At 40.5% G+C, this 16,425-nt stretch overlaps 2 protein-coding genes across 4 annotated transcripts in view; one reads left to right on the top strand and one right to left on the bottom strand.

Moving 5' to 3' along the window:
• The first annotated feature begins 1,334 nt into the window (after nt 1-1,334).
• Nucleotides 1,335-16,425, top strand: part of csrnp1b (cysteine-serine-rich nuclear protein 1b) — a 78,210-nt gene continuing 63,119 nt past the window's right edge. For 2 of the 3 annotated variants that reach the window (XM_077624136.1, XM_077624135.1), the window contains exons 1-5: nt 1,350-1,404; nt 1,490-1,595; nt 1,838-2,067; nt 2,223-2,346; nt 11,877-11,952. The gene's annotated coding sequence lies outside the window, so the exon portion shown is untranslated. Of the gene's footprint in view, nt 1,405-1,489; nt 1,596-1,837; nt 2,068-2,222; nt 2,347-11,876; nt 11,953-16,425 lie in introns of all 3 variants that reach the window. The other variant, XM_077624138.1, reaches the window with a different exon arrangement.
• Nucleotides 2,209-11,384, bottom strand: LOC144092127 (uncharacterized). Its single transcript, XM_077624917.1, has 12 exons — nt 11,131-11,384; nt 10,846-11,036; nt 10,522-10,700; nt 9,826-10,010; nt 9,671-9,749; nt 9,253-9,615; nt 8,989-9,061; nt 7,416-7,561; nt 7,139-7,186; nt 4,615-6,835; nt 4,282-4,440; nt 2,209-3,993 (listed from the first exon to the last, which is right to left on the bottom strand). Exons 4-12 carry the CDS (start codon nt 9,954-9,956, stop codon nt 2,483-2,485), a joined length of 4,731 nt encoding a protein of 1,576 aa, XP_077481043.1. The 5' UTR covers nt 9,957-10,010; nt 10,522-10,700; nt 10,846-11,036; nt 11,131-11,384; the 3' UTR covers nt 2,209-2,482.

Below are 16,425 nucleotides of genomic sequence, written 5' to 3'. Positions count from 1 at the left end.
TCTTTTATATGGATTTAAGATAAAATAACTATATATATATTCTGTAAATACATATTGTTCTGCACTTTTATATGACATTTTGAAGACACATTGAGACAAACTGTTCCACAGTCGATTGTAATGTGACTTAGACCAGGGTTTGGATGATTGTCTCTATATGAGGCTTTTGACCAGGACACTTTTGTTTTTGTCTGAATGAGAAAGCCAAAAAAAGAAAAGAAAACCTATATCATGTCATTCATCTTTTGTACATTTAACTTAATAAATCAAAGGTCCAAGTCAGCTTGTTTTTTTTAAGATTTAAGATGCTATTTCTTTTTATATTTTAGTGGGGGGTTGCAATTTTGTGGCCATGGTACTAATTTTGGGTTGTAAAATCATAATTTGGAGACCACTGTTGAAAAAAATAATACCCAGACCCAAATACATATTACTAATAATTTCTGGATCTGGTCTGTGTGTGAAAGGTTGGTTTTTAAGCAAGATTAAAAAATATATATTTGACGAAAAGAAACTCAGAAGATCAGCATATATTTTTTATTAGAATTTTTTAAGACTGATATTGGATTTAGAGACAGTAGACAAAAAAATAATCACTTGAATTAATTCTACTACTTTGTTCAGTAACAAAAAAAAGACATACATACGGTCATCTTTTGATTTAGTATTTGAAATTTTGTTGCAATTTCTAGGGTTTTCTGTCTTTATACTGTGTTGTCATTGTCACCATCCCCTGAAAAGAGAGTTAGTATTGCTGAATAGTGATAATAAATGATCATGATCAGCATGACAGTGTTTACTCACGTTGTCACAACAGTAGGATTATTATTTAAGCATCGGAGTTTTTAACAAGAAGCCATCGGTTCTTGTGCTGCGAGTGTCCAAAACCCTCGTCGTAATTTCCTTTCCTTTGGAATAGTTGTCGGTAGTGGAATATGCAGTAGAATTCCCCATATAAAGGTGCAAAATTGATCATGCTACAAATTGAGTAGAAGTCATGTTAATGTGCGTTCACAAGACAATTTTCCCCCATTAATTTTCAGTAGCAAGCATCCTCACAAGTGTCTCGGGGGTGCTGGATCCTATCTCAGTTGAAATTGGGCAAAAGGCGGATTATAACCTGAGAACCTGAAGTGATCACTATGTTACCGATGGTATCGTAATATACACTATTTACTACTTATAATAATATTGACCTCGTTATAATCTTATGAGATAGGGTATGTTAAATATAGGTTAATAATTGTACTATGTATAACTTTATTATTGAGAGGAAATGTATCTTCTGATAACATATTTACGTTAAACAACATCCGCATAAGGCGGGTGAATGTGCGTTATCCTATGTTCTTGAACGTACCACCGCTGATGATAACATTCGGCTCATGGTAGTCATTTCGCCAGGTATAGTTGATTATCTTGTTTTTCTATATTTATTAGCAATTAATGTTATTTAACCTTACGATCATAATAAAAACTGTAATTTCAGGGTTTCTAATCCAGCATTCTTAACATCGATGTCTCCGCCACTTTAGTATTCGAAGATCAAACATTTTGCGAGAGGGCAGAAAGCATGTTAAACCAATTCATTACAGGTATGTTACTAAAGTCTTCATTTGTAAGAGGTAAGACTTTTCACCTTTTATGAAATAGGGACTAAATAAACGCAGCAAAGTAATCCAAGTTTAATTCATTTCTGTTTGTTTGGATTATTCAGTAGTGTAGTAGCTAACATGAGAGATCAAGTTGTTGCTAAAAGTTCAGAGTTTTTGTGGTTGGAATGGCATCTTCCTGTCTTACAACTACATCTTTTTAATATTGTTTTTTTCTTCAACAGACTTTTGAACATTATCCTTGCTATATTAAGCAAAAGCACTTTTCTGGCGATCACTGGATGATGAATCCAACCCGTCACTATGGATGGATGAGAACAAACATTCTAAAAATGGCTGCATGGATGACACTGGCAGCCAAAGCTTTGAAAAACAGATCTGAGAACAATTAAAGTGGGAAATTCCACCACCACATCCTGAAAAATGATTTATTTCCCCCCCACAATCATTCAAGGTAATCAAACCAGATGCATGTCCCATATTATTGTCAAATTCGTAATGATTTGCAAATGAGTGACGTTTTCTTGTGCAATGCTTTATATTGATTATGCAATTGATTTCTGCCTTGTTCCAACATCTCACCTCAGTGTTTTCTTGCACATTTTACAGCAGAAGCAACTTTTGTGGAAAGTGTATTTGTCAGTGCTCATTTTTTCCATGGGATAAACTGGCTTCAAACAGGCTGAGCATGTCTCTTGATCACTCGGATGGAACTGAAGAGACAGCGAGACAGGTACGTGAAAACCAATCTTCTATATTTGTCAATAAACAACAACAATGCATCTCAATGTTTTATCCATCTAATTATCTGTCGTAAAAAACTGACATTTCTGTACACAACAACCATCAAAACGCATAGTGTTCTCAAATTAAGGATTTGGCTTGACGGGCAGCAACATTTCTGGGTATGTGGTGACGTGATGCAGAAATGGCCTGGTCACTATCATTTCGGTTGATGTCATAGTGGTCTCAGGCGGAGTGGTGACAAAAGTGGAGGTGGTCGACGAGTAAATCCTGTTGCCGTGGGCGTCCAACCTTTCGTAGTTTTCCTTGACTGTCTTGGCACAGGAGATCCGACTCCCATCTGTGTCTGTTTGCACCTCGAGCACGCTGATTTCTCGTTGCGGATAGGAGCCGTTGGGCTTTTTTCTGTTTAGAGCAGGGCTGTTACATTCAACCGTTTTGGTCGAGCAGTATTTCTGCGGGCTGTGCTGGTAAGTCGGGCATATTGTGTCCTCTTGAGGCACTGGCTCTGGTTTATCAGATTTTTTGGCAACGGATTCGATGGAGATAAAAGCGGGCGAGCATGGGAGACCTTCTCTGGGCCTTGGGGTTATTGCGGTGTTTGTATTCTGGCCGCTTGATAGCGCTGTGGCGCCTTCTGTCACATGCAAGGATTTAGTTTTGCTTGATCCTATGCTTATTTTGCTAATGTTTCCAGGCACAGAGGATCCTTGCACACTTCCTAATGACTCTTGAAATAGGGATGATAGACCAGCAATATCAGATTCAGATTTTAAACTTGAGACAGAATAAAGAGCCTTTTTTATGGCTTCCTCGATGTCAATAAGCCGGGCTAAAGTCTGTTCTTTAAGAGTGATAATTTCCTCACTGGCTCTTTCTAGATCTCCAAAAATATGTGCCATCGAGGACTTATTCACGCTTGCTGACAATGGTGTGGTCTCTTGTTTGCGTTCTGTTTTTTTCTCCTGCTTTGGCTTCTTTTTGTTCGGGGAGACAACCCAGTCAGGGACTTCCTCAAATGCATTTCTCAGTGACCTCACATCAACTTTACTGGTGTCCTGTTCAATCTCTTCGACCCGACTGAGGATGACCCGCAGCTCTTCTTGCTTCCGCAAGTTGTCAAAAATTTCCATGGCTGCCCCGATATTGCCACGCATGATCTCATCCATGTGGATCGACAGACGTTGACGCCGTTCATCCTCGGTTTCCATCCTTCCCCTCTTTGCCCTCAACTCAACTTTGCCTTCCTCCTTATTTCCTTGCCCGTGTTTGTCATCTTTTTGTTCAAGTTGGCTACTGACAAGCGGGGATTGTGGTTCTGAACCTACCTGTGTAGAAATGTCTGACATTTTGTAGTCATTTTGAGATATTTTTACTCTTTTTGGTTTCATAGGCGGTCTCATTTTTGAAAGATCATTTGTGCCACCCAGTGTTTTGCTTGTCTCATTGCAATCTCTATGGTCTTCTTCACAGGTTTTCTTTATGATCAGGATATCCTGGGAGACATTTTCCAGGGATTTGATGTCTACTTGTTGTTGATCTCTGTCAGACCTTTCCACTGCCATCTGTTGTTCACGAGGCTTTTGTAGTTCACTACTCAACTTTCTCTGACTCTCTACATCACGTTCTTCTTTTCCTGTTGTTACATTAGACAAATTTTGAGTTAGTTTGTCGGTATCTGTGACATTTGAGTCTTTTTCTGCATTTGTTAGTTCTTTTCTCTGTTGTTTGACCTTCAAATGCTCAGGTTTTGGAGGGATGGCTGGCTTTGGTCCAATCGGCCTTAGGTTTTTCTGTGTAGCCGTAATTATTGATGTAGCGTTTGCAGTTGTTTTCTCTTCTGAAACATTATCTAGTCTAGGTTGAGTCGGGGATCCTGTTGTACAATTTTCTTGATTGATTGCTTTGTCAGATGAAACTTCACCTGCGGTTTTTGGCCTTTCTTTGGGAGGTCTTGAGGCATTTCGGTATATCATCGCAGCTTTAAAATCTCCTCTTGTAACATTAATGTTGGATCGCTCCAGGGAGTCCAATGCTGCTTTGAGCTTGCCTTCAAAAACAACTTCTTCCTCTTGTTGTGTCTCTGAACCATATGGAGAAACCACAGTGGCTTGGAATTGTTGTAGTGGGACATCTTCTGTGCTGTTTATATTTACAAGGCTTTTAGCAGTGTGCTTTTCCTTTGAAACATTTTGGTTAAGGCAGTTTATTTCATTTTGAATGTCCAATGCAGAATTAGCAGAATTAGTACTCCAACCATGCTCCTCAGATTTTTTACTCTTTTGAGGTGGCGTATTATCCTCCTTTTGTTTTAGTTGGGAATTTGTATCAGGCGCTGAGATTTCTGGTTTCTCAGTGGATTCTACTGATTTGGAGTTATGCTTTTCTTGTGATAACTGATGTAGAGATTGTGCTTCCATTGTATCGGCTTGGATGCTATTGGTAGCAGTTTCAGGGTTAGACATTTCATTATCATCTACCACTTTGATGAGGTCAGCCTGGGCTTTGTTGCCGCACAATGTCCCAATTTTTTCTAACATGGGAGCGTTTATTGATTCTTGAGATTGGCTACTAAACTGGAGAAGTTTATCTTCATGAATTTCACTGGAAACGTCATTGTCTTTCTTTGTAGATGATTGGATATTTTCAAAGGTCACATTTGGTCCTATAAGAGAATTTGAGCTTGAACCTGCAGTGAAATTGGACTGACTTTGTCTTTGATCTTCAGAGAACATGTTTCTCAGGCTCTTTACATCCACTGTTGCCAACTCTGGTGTACCGTCATCGTCAAGACCACGTCTTTGTTCAGGATCAATACCTGTGCATTGTCCCATTGTTTGTTTAAGAGAACCTTCCTGCTCTTCAGACATTGACTTTGCCTGTAGAGTTTTTAGGTACTCCAGGTCCCCCTTTTCGATACAACTTCTAAATAGTTTCACATTTCCCTTCATTGTTTCTTCACGGTTGACTGATCCTTGACAGGGAGTGTCTGCAGAGATTGAGGGTGATTTTTTTTCATCCGTTTTTACCAAATAATCTTGAGGGCAATATCGCCTCAAGTCTTTCTCATCTGAGAACTTGTAAAGGGAGTAAATGACAACATCTGCAGATTTCTCATCCGTCTCCTGAATGATCGCTCCTTTCCTTAGAGAGTTGTCTTGATTAAGAATATCCTCCACAACTTGAACCACATTGATAGTGTTACATTCTAGGTCTTGGGTGCCAGTGAACTGATGTTGGTGCACTGGCACATTGACTAATGTGCTGTTAATGCTTCCATTGTAGGCCTCCATTAGGTAAGTGACCTGCGGCCTTAGATTTGCTCGGGGTAGCAATTGGAGTAGGAAGTTTTGGAAATTACCCTCCGACACTTCATCATACTTTATCGTAGCTGCACTCTCTGATAATGTGTACTTGGCCTTTTTAGCTCTCATGGTCTCGTTCACCTCGATTATTGCGCCATCTGCCCGTATGACATTAAATTGATGAAGAGAGGTCAGAGATTCCTTCAGCGTCTCCACCATCGTCTCCACTTGGTCCTTGTTCTGTTGTTTGATTTTGTCAAACGGCATCGATTCAAACATATGGGTTCTCTTCTTTACCTTGGCGGTGTCGTCAGCTTCTGGCGTAATTTGGGGGGTTGTCATCTGAGCGTAGGAATGTTCAATGTTTTTAGCTATGAATGGGTTATTCTGCATGAGAGATGCGCTAGTTTTTATGCTTTGCTGGTGCTCTTCTTGGACTTGTAGACTGGGTAATAATGTATCTCTCATCTCTGTGCTATGACCAGCATTGCATGACCCTTGTTCGAGTTGTTCTTTCCAATTTATATTGTTGGCTTTGTCTTTGTGTTGTAAATTTTGCTGGTCCCGTTTCTCCCTCTCCTGTTTTTGGGCCAAGCCGGTCAAAATACTAGGAGTTGAAACCTTAACCTGACTCTTTTCTGAACTTGGCTGGGATGTATCCACACACTCAAATATCCTTCTTGTTTCATGGACATTAATCCTCTTCTCATCCTCCTCACACTCGTTGCTGGGATTCGTGCTATCTGCCGTTGTTTGGTCAAGATCAAATCTCTGGCCTGGGCCTTCAAAAACAGCTGATGTTTTACCCACACGACCTCTCTCGATTAATTCTTCAGTCAATGGCATCCTGGGAATGCAAGCGGATACTTCATCTCTCTGGAAACTGTTCTCAAATATCAGGCATCTGGAGCGGACCTCTCCCTCGTATCTGGTTTCATCCGCCGTCACCTCTGACTCCGAGCTCAAAACCTCTGCCAGCTCCTCATCTACAACGTCATCCGACATCATCAATTCAGGATGCGTGTGCTTCAGGAGTCTTCTCAGCTCACATTTCTGCCTCTGGTGGTGCAGATTTTCTTTGAATGTTTGGAATTGTTGTGACTGTGTCTCAGGGCTGTCCTCTGGTCTGAGTCGGTGGTGGTCTTCTCTCTTTAGTTTGTCGTCTTCTGCCATCTTAGAAGAACAAAGCAATGTAGTCATCATTTGGTACTAATGCTGTTGATAAGGTGCCGTGCTTCAGGGCGTGCAAACATTTCAGTTAATGAAATGCAACTATTACCTTCCAAGTACTACCTGGTTGATGGGGGATGTCAGTTTATTAGTCGGAATCCAAAGCAATCAACTCTAGTGTAGGCAGTCCAAATGTGAACCAAACTGGTGAAACAAGTCTTTACTCTATAAACATCAGGATCTATTTTGTCAGTATGAGTCAAATACCATGCATTTAGTCGATTTTAATAATCATGTGTGACTAACCCTCATTGGCTTTACTTGTCTCCCAGTTTCAGATGAGTTATCTCGGTCCTAGTGGGAAAAAAGAACATTGTTGAAGTGCTATTTTTATAGAGTGATCAGCACTGGAATCTAATGCTCATAAAACTGAACTATTTTTTGCCCAGGCTCTGAAACAACAGGCTTACAAAAATACCAATATTTCCAGAGTACAACTCCTCAATGTACAACTGTCATAAATAAATGGCCATAGCAAAATGAGTATAAATGTTGTTGATAGTTAATAGAGTCACAGTCTTACCGGTGTTAAAACTCTCTGTTTTTCTTCTTCCGCTGCCACTTTTGACAAGAAGAGTGCCGACAAAGCTTTGACTGAAACACACAGTTTCTCCTTTTCTTCAACAAAGGAGTTTTCTCTGAAATCTGCAACTATCCTGCGTTTTTCATCTGTGGATAAAACACAATTTGTCATGTAAAATGTAAAATTGCAAAACAATCAATCAATCCCAGTGCCATCATAACATGACTTTATTTTGCAAGTGCACTGGGAAGCTTTTACGTAGCAACTGCTGTCCGTCAAAGTTAAAAATATACTTTTTGTGATAGTAACTGGAGTTAACTGACACCACTGACACGCATACAGACCAAAAGGCAAGTCACTGGTGACTAAGTACGGAACAGTGAAAACATTAGTTTAATTATCTAACTAATCTGGCCTGAAACCAAACGCCCTTGATCATTTTGATTATTTGGAGGTGTCAAATAACTAAGCAGTTAACAGCAAATAATACAAGTTAAACTGCAATAACTAGGTCACTGTCTCCAGGGTCTGAGACAAACTTTTGGATCCATTACAAAAGGGCCCTTGGTCTTGGGTCCAGTTTTATTCCTATTGCAGCGAACAAAATCGTTTTGTGGATAAATTGTAATGCGACTTAGTCTATCCCAAAAATATTAAAATATTTTAACTTAAAACCACAACAGTTACGACACTGATTGTTGGTCATGTGGCGTTATGACTTTTCATGCGTTAGTGACATCGTAAACCAAGGACTCCCTGTAATCATAATTTAGTCTACATTTGTATTTTTTGGGGGGAATTTGTTATATACCTTAAGAAGATATTCAACTTCCACTCTGTTGTATACTTTTGTGCTACGAATGGCAAATGCTTATAAGATCCATTGTTGGCTCTGTTTGCAGTCATCAAAGAAAATCATATCAGTACTTACCACCAATGAACCGGTCCTTAAAAATCAGTTGCGTATGCCCTTTAATAATTTTCCGTTGATTTCACGACCGCTCTCATGAGATAGCTGGCGCGAGTGACAGCTGACCATCGCCCAGACACACTCGCAGTTATTCTGGGGCTAGCGGGCCAACTATTTCTGTCCCTTTCCAGAGTGGTCTGTCATGGTCGCACCAGGTGGAGTCAATCACTGCTCCTTGGAAAGTCACCTCCTCACCCATTTCATTCATACCACACAACACTTTGACCCAACAGTTACTCTTAGCTTTCTAGGGAACGTGAATCAGGTGAACTGTTTTGGTATGAGGACAGTATTTGATTTGGACGGGCTGATTACAGAAAGCAGTCGATTGAATGTTTTTCAAGAACCATCTGTTTTTTTTAAACCATCACGCCAGCAATACAGTGGTTGGACGGAAGTTGTATTCCTATTTCTTTAATGACGGTTTGTCCGTACAAAGTTTCACAAAGGGCAAAGTCTGGAAGGTGTTGTTTGTTTTTATAGTACGTACTGTAATACAGAAGGAAATGGGAAGTGGCCATCTGTTTAAGAGACACAGGTTGCAGGGAATATGGGATTTTCTCTCTCAGTTCTTTTAGAAAATGAGAATTTGTTCTTACTCACTAGCCTCAGAAGTTGCAGTTGTTTCAACACTGCCAGTTGTTTTCCTTCTTTCTGTGAGGATTTGCATCTCCACCTGAATGGACACAAAAGAAGACTGTTGGCACACCTGCCCAGAAAGTTCAAAGGAAATATGGAGTTGATACATTGCTTTGCAGTTTATAAATAACGGCTGTCACACATGGCTGGAAACTTTGAATATTCACTACATTTATCCTGTTAGACTTTAATCCCAATCAGTGATCAATGATCAGTCATTTTCTTCACCTTTTGTGGAGCATTCACTTTCTTTGCCGCAATCTTGGCGGGGTTCTCTGGAGCCGTGGGAGCCTTCTGCTCTTTTGCTAACATTTTGATCTCTCCATTTGTCACTGGCTTGACATCTTTGAAAGCCTTTGCGTCAGTTTCCACTCTCAAAGTGTTTTCCGCTTTATTTCCCAACTCAAAACGTGCCTTTAAGGCTTCGATGGACACGTTGACATTGAGTTGGAGGCTCCCTGTTGATTTGCTGCGAACCAAGCTGGTTGTAAGCCAAGAGGGCTCTGATTTGTCCTCTCTGGCCTTTGGGGGCTCCAGCTGAGGTGTGGTGTTATACTTTAGGCCGTTCACAGTTGGAGTTCCTGCTGTATTCTGTTGGAATAAATCTTAGTTTATCCGATACACAAGTGCATAAATATGTTGTTACCTCATGAACTGACGGCTTCTCTTTTATGACATCATTTTCTTTAGAAGTGGTACTAGTATCTTTGGTTGCGGATTGATATCTGCACAGGTCGCAAAAGTGCAATAAAATTAAGGCAAGATTAGCATTGATAGACCGGTCAGGTTTTTTTCTCCCACCTTTCAACCAACTCTGACACGGACACCGTTCTACTGAGAGTCCTGGTATGTTTATAGGCTGGCTTGTCATATGATGTGTTGACACTACGTAGTGACTGGCTACGTTTCAACACGCTCTTCCACTCTTCCATGGTCCAATTTCCACTGTGTCTACTGTTCTGAGGTAAACAGTTGGAGAACTTTATCTGCAAAAAGTTGTACAATCTTGGGCTGGATTAACACTACAGAACCAAGTTCCCACTTTCAATTTAAAAACAGGTAAATTTGGAGTAATCTGAAGACATCTGTAGTTTTATGTGCAACTGGCATTGACAGCATGCATTATAATACAGTATACCAGAGCCGTGTTCATATAGATTCATTGGATGATATCAAGAATGTCCTGATTTTTATCCATTTTTGCCTAGCCTAATTCCTATTATACATCAAATAAGGAGTTTTATTCCTGAACACGATGAGAGATATAACAATTATGCCACTTGAGAGCTAAGGAAATACTTAGGATAAATCTCTAGATTTACTACTAGCTTCTAAAATACACACAATGAGTACATTTGCATAACGATTAGACTCGCAAGAAGTGAATAATGATTGCTAAGCAATGATGGTAGTTGTCATGCATCTTAATTATGTAAAACCCTATCAAGTTATGCTGTATTTTTACCTCAGGCTAGTGAGTTATTTAAGATTCGTTACCTTGGCCAATGTCACTTTGCTCCCCGAGACGATCCGGTCGTTCTGCCGTCACAAGACTATTGAAGCGAGATCAAAGTCCTGACAAATGCTGAGTGTGTGAAGTCATTTGATAATCACGCTGGCATCAAAATCTTGGTGAAGATTAAATCAGATGACTGTTGAAGGTTTGGATTCACCTCCTATGGTAACAAATAGGACACCCTACAACATTAAGGACAGCACACTTGTTCCTTATGGTGTTCATTTAGTCAGTAAGTTATAGATTGACAAGTTTACTGTAAAAGATAACGTGGACATGTAAATAGACTGTGGGCTGGGTCTCACCTGTAAGTGTGCATGTTCTTCTCATCTTCTGTATTGTTTCTCGGCATAGCTTTTTCTATCTTGTCGGTAAGTGAATATGTGTAATGGCGTGTTGTTATATATCCAGTGAGTGTTTTGAGCATGACATGACATTAAAGTCCTGTTTGGAATCTTCAGGTTTCTTCCACAGGTGCATTCCTAGATTTCCACCACTTGGGAGCAGTAAGGAGAGGAGAGAGTATAACAATAACAATTGATTTGTCATATTCTCAAACAGGCCGGATGTATTCTGTTAACAACTCTCACCTTTTCTCCAAAGATTGCACACATTGTTTGGGTGCATTTCAACATGATGCTATTACCACTTTTGCTCAGTTGGTTGCTTGCTTTGTGTGTTGATTCCCACTGCTTCACACATACACATGTGAAATGCAGTGGAGCTGTGGGAGACAATAGCAGCTTTGTCGGTGCACATAATTCCTTCTCTTTCTCCCTACTCTTGCTTTTCTGCTAATAAGTCCTCTGACAAAGAGAGAAGCAGTCACCCCTGAGGCGCAAAAGGAGAGAATCCTCCCCTGACTAAAACCCTCGCAGCCTCCTTTGGCCTCAGAGGCGATGCACACATTAAAGGGAATACACGATGTACTGCCTTTGGACTGTGAACCCTGCGGTGTTATTCGGGGCCAGTTCGCTGGGCTCTTGTCTTGCATTTTTTAAAACCGACTCACTGACGTTGGCCAGCTGTTCAGAGAGAAGGGCTCTGTGTAAGTGCCTACAAAAAATACACATTGACTCACTAGTATTCTGAAATTAATCTTTCGAATGAATCTTTTTTAAATGCTTGTGTCCAGATAGGTGTTCAATCACCTAACATAAAAAGAAAAGTATCTTAGCTGATGTTTTTTTTGACAATGTGCCTCCGTGTAAAACAATGATTTCATAGGCAGATCTGAATGTCTTTTGTTTTGTGTGGGTGTATCCATTTGCGGAAAATCTGCTCTTTTTAAGATATACTCTTTTCTGAAAATCCTTTTTGTTCTTTTCCCCCACAGTGTTGGCAAAATGTGACAACCAGGAGAGGGTGCAAAAGACCACAAAAACGTCCACGGAGGAACATTGGCCAATGAGGTTAGTCCAGGCCAAATTGTGGCCAGCAGTGAGAAAAAGAGTTCAATTTAGTTCAGCACTGCCTAGTAAACACACCATTATTATGTGTAGTTACTGAGAAATCCGTGTAAAAAAAACAATCTTAAGACTAAAGCACTAAGTGTGGTTTGTTATGTCACAGAACTAACAAAAAAATACAATAATTAAATGCGAGCACACACAAGCGTGCTCTTCCACCTGCTACCCCACGTCATGAGTTTATAAATGATAGATGATAATAATAAAACATCGTGTCATCAGAGGGATCTGCGTGTGTGTATGTGTGTTTGTGACTCACTCTTGTGCGTGTATGTGAGTCATACTTCTCCGACTCGTGATGTGACTCAATATTTTGATAAGAAAATAATATACAAAATGTACATTGATGGTTAGGAAAGATATTACAGGACTTCTGAGCAGCTGTAAACTTCTTCTGTAAAAAATCCACGATAGACATACTGGTCCAAAGTATTTTAGGTGATTTTGGAGGGCAAATACACACTGAAAACTACTGAATTTATCAGTGCCTCAAACATATGGAATTTATAGGGAGGAGGGTGATTGCAGGGATTTTTTTTCCATGCGAGAAATTTGCTGTTTTAAAACTTTTGATGGTTGCATACGTTGTAAATCAAACAGTGAACCATCAAAGTTGCTCATACTGTTTAAGACTTACAATAAATGTAACATGTTGACAGTTTACTGCTTTTCCCACTAATAAGTAGTCAGTGTCCTTGGGGAAGTTGAGCTAGAGTGACTGTTTCTGCGCCTGGCTTTTATCATATTGCAAACAATCTCAATCAATGTGACTCAGGAAAGCTGCTGAAAAATGTATTGAGCACTGTGGATTTCCTTTTCTACAAGTGTGAGTGGACAAGAGTAACTGTTCACTGTTAAGTTGATGGTGTGGCTCCACTGTATTCATTTGGCCTGACTTGCTGCATGGAAAAGGAAATCAATGACATTTTCTTCCCCCAGTAAGCTCAAGGAACTCTTCCCGCAACACATGTCCGCTGTTTGTCGGAACCCCCTCTCTTCTTTCCACATGCTCACAGCATGAGTAGAATGTTCACTCAGTCCTTCTGCAGGTGTGTGTGTGTGTGCGGAGGGGGTGTCTTTGTGCATGTTGCGCCTGAGGAGCAACGTGCTTCAGTACAGCTGAGTGGGAGTGACCTGGCCTTAAGCCCTCCTCTGCCTTGCCAGGGCAAACGCCGCCTACCTCATTAGGATTGCACGGACCGTGGTGAAGGCTCGCCTCGCATGTGTTTGTGTATCAGTGGGACTGCACGTTTCACACGTGTGGCCGCCGCAGCGGAGGAGCTCTAAGCTGCTTTGGCCGGGTTAGGAGGCCCGGCAGTTGCCGCATGCCCCGTGGGGGTGAAGGTAGTGTCGAGCACTTGAGGTATCGTCCCACCCATCCAATGGACTGCATGTGGTCCTGAACGTAAAGAAAAAGTGACAATGTGGTTCAGTCAAGACAAGGCTGAAGGACTTGGTTAATGCTTGCCTGATGATCAAGAAGGAAGCTCTGTTTATTGGTCTTTGCAAGAATGCAATTAATTGGATTTGTTTCAGCTTTTTGTTGCTGATTGCTTATTTATGCTGCATTCTAAAAAAAAATATTGATCACAGCTGTTATGAGGGTAGTGCTGCGGGCACTTGTAATCAGATTTGGGGGCCAGTCATACTGCTTACTGAAGCTAGCTCAAACGCAACTTGATGTGAACATTTCTTTCATGAGAATTTATTCAGAAACAGTCTTTTAATAAAGAAAACGTAAAATGATTATAAAGGAAAAAAAATGCAGACGGGCCAAATCTGTGAATTGCGAAGCCATTATATATCAATGTTCATTTGTATTTGTCACACAAGCCTTCTGCTACTGAGCAGTAACGCCAGCCAGTCCTGCCCCTTCCCAAGTTCCTTGAAATAAACTTTTGTCAATGCATAGTTTAATTTAAAAGTGGAACTCTTTGCTTATTGAACCTCCAAGTTTTTTAGATTGAAGCACGCACGCATATCCCCCAGTGTGCAGAGAGCGCGTGTCTTTCTGCAGAACTTGGATGTTCCTCCCTCCTCCAATTCACTGCACGTCCAGAGCCGGAATATCAGGTTTCCTGCTTTGCTTTGCACACTTTGTACTCTCGAGCCTCACCTTTTTGTTCCCTCTCTGTCAGCACACAACGGTGCCACATCAGGGCGCTCTCTGAGGATACTGCCCACTGGCTAAAAGTGTCGCCACTGTTGTTACGGTTGCTAGGCGATTATAATTAACACTGCTAGAGTTGTCTTTGAACAATACACAGGGAATCCATACGAGTCAGAATTCTTTTTTTTTTTTTTCCACCTCTCCCCTGTGCGTTTCATATTCTTTTCTGCGCATGGAACCCCACATGACCTCCACTATGGCGCCAGCTGAGGCCTGGCACTGCAACAAGGAAGAGGAGGTGGAGGAAAGGCGGACGAAGGGAGGGTAGCGAGGGAGAGCGGATGATGAAAAAGAGGAGAATTTATGAAGTTGTTATGAAGAAATAGAGGATAAGCTTAAAACAATGAATGGGTGGATCTGGTTTAGTTTGGAATGAATTGCTCCTGTGAGCACTCCCGATTTTGATCTTATAAGGCCGCTCTGGAGGTGAAGCCTGCCAATGCAATCAGCTGCGCCAGAAAACAAGTTTGTGGTTGCATTGTGGGTCAACTCAGCCATTTTTTCCCTCGCTCTCCCTTTTTGATATACGATCCAGATCCGTTGTACGTCACAGGGTGCAGATTCTGGAATGCTCTACGTAGATGGAGGATGGGCCTTATCTGTAATCACTCAGGCGGTGACCATTTGTTCTGCAAAACGGCACATATCTTACATAAGCAGACGAGTGAGAAGCCACAACAGTCATGTTTTTTTTGGAGAGGCAGCTTGATTAGGCGTAGACATGCCAGTTTTTAACCCTTTTTTATAAGGAGAGAGACAAATACCTAGAAAAATGACAAGCAAGCGTTTTTTCATTGCTCTTAAGAGTATGTGTGGGAGATTAGACCACATATTAGTGGCTTTGCGATAGTAGTTATCAAACAGATTTACTGTTGTTAGGACAACCTGCACCACGTTTCAGACAATTGGCTCATTTCCGACTGATTACTGCAAATTATTTTAGTTTAGTGAAATTAGGATTGATGTCCGCATGTGTATACTCAACTTCAGTGTTTTTAATCAAACAATATGTATAGGGAAGGACTTGTGATCATAAATTTTTATCAGGGGTTAATATTTTCCTATCACATGGTCTTATCAAATCACAGACCATATGACTGATATTTGAGCCTTTAAAATTTCAAAGTAGAATGCAGTGCCACATTTGGAATTAACTAAAATCTTCAAAATTCAAGACGAACAAATAAATAAATACAGTACCTTTTAATGCGATATAATCATATACCATGAAAAAAGTATTTGGAGGAGAGACAGCCTGTGGATTTCTGCATCAGTATGCATAAAATCCAGACTTCGGCCCCCATTGGCCTTGGGCAGCAAGTGGTCTTCACCTTTAATGTATTTGGCACGATTTACTCTGCCAGAGCTTTATGGAGGCCGTTTGCTAGTTCTTCTTTCTCAAGGCCGATTAGTGGAGTGCACCTGGGATATTAGTCTACTTTGATATCGTTTGCGAGCTGCAAATTTAATCTGCAGCCTGTTGTTATGGCTAGTAAGCCTTTCTCATTGTTTAGTTACACCATGATTTCGCCGCAGAAGAAGCATAAGGTGAACAGATTTTGCACCAATTGAGATTGTTTATAGCATTTAGCCTGCTAATTCATTTTCAATCAGCACATCTTATTGTTTTTGAGCTGCATAGCTGATTGAGAGAGATTTTGGCTGGATTTACAGTGCAAGTCTAAGTGCCTAGTTCCAATATCCATGCACGTTTCTAGTGCAATTGCCAAAGTCAAGTTTTTACAAAAATAATTACAATTGTTGATGAATAGAAAAATAATCTGCAGACGGTTCAAAATGCTGTCTCCTAAAGAATCAGAAACAAATACCTTAGCCTTTAATGACTTATTTTAAGAAGGCGGGTATGTTTCATCTCTCATTGGTCCATTTAGTGTAAAGCACTTTGGTCCCAATAAAAATGTAGTTAAAAATCCTATATTAGTACCTTCCTTTTACACTACACTTTCATGGACAGATATCCAAGATTTATTGGCCTTTCTCCGCATTTATTAAGGAGGCCTGACTCTGATATCTAATTTCGAGCAATCATTGTTCCCAGTCAATGTTTTTAACAAGCACTGACAATCCATAATCTCTTGGCATTTAAAATCCTAGGTTTGGAGAAATACTGTTATCTGTTTCTAATGGAAATTCATCACCTTTGGTAAAATAGCCGATCGAATGGTCGAACAAACAGAAAACTTAAGTGACCATATTTATCATTTGGCATCATTTACAGCCTGAGC

Source organism: Stigmatopora argus, chromosome 17, assembly GCF_051989625.1.
Source record: "Stigmatopora argus isolate UIUO_Sarg chromosome 17, RoL_Sarg_1.0, whole genome shotgun sequence".
NCBI classification, from domain to species: domain Eukaryota; kingdom Metazoa; phylum Chordata; class Actinopteri; order Syngnathiformes; family Syngnathidae; genus Stigmatopora; species Stigmatopora argus.
This window is presented reverse-complemented; position numbering and strand designations above follow the sequence as displayed.

Bases quoted from the DNA above. Each gene is read 5' to 3' on its own strand.
- LOC144092127 (XM_077624917.1), bottom strand. From the start codon at position 9,956: ATGGAAGAGTGGAAGAGCGTGTTGAAACGTAGCCAGTCACTACGTAGT. The intron at 9,062-9,252 runs GTGAAGAAAATG...GTGTCCATTCAG, and splicing joins AAGTGAATGCTCCACAAAAG to GTGGAGATGCAAATCCTCAC. The intron at 4,441-4,614 runs GTTGGAGTACTA...CATATGGTTCAG, and splicing joins TAAAAAATCTGAGGAGCATG to AGACACAACAAGAGGAAGAA.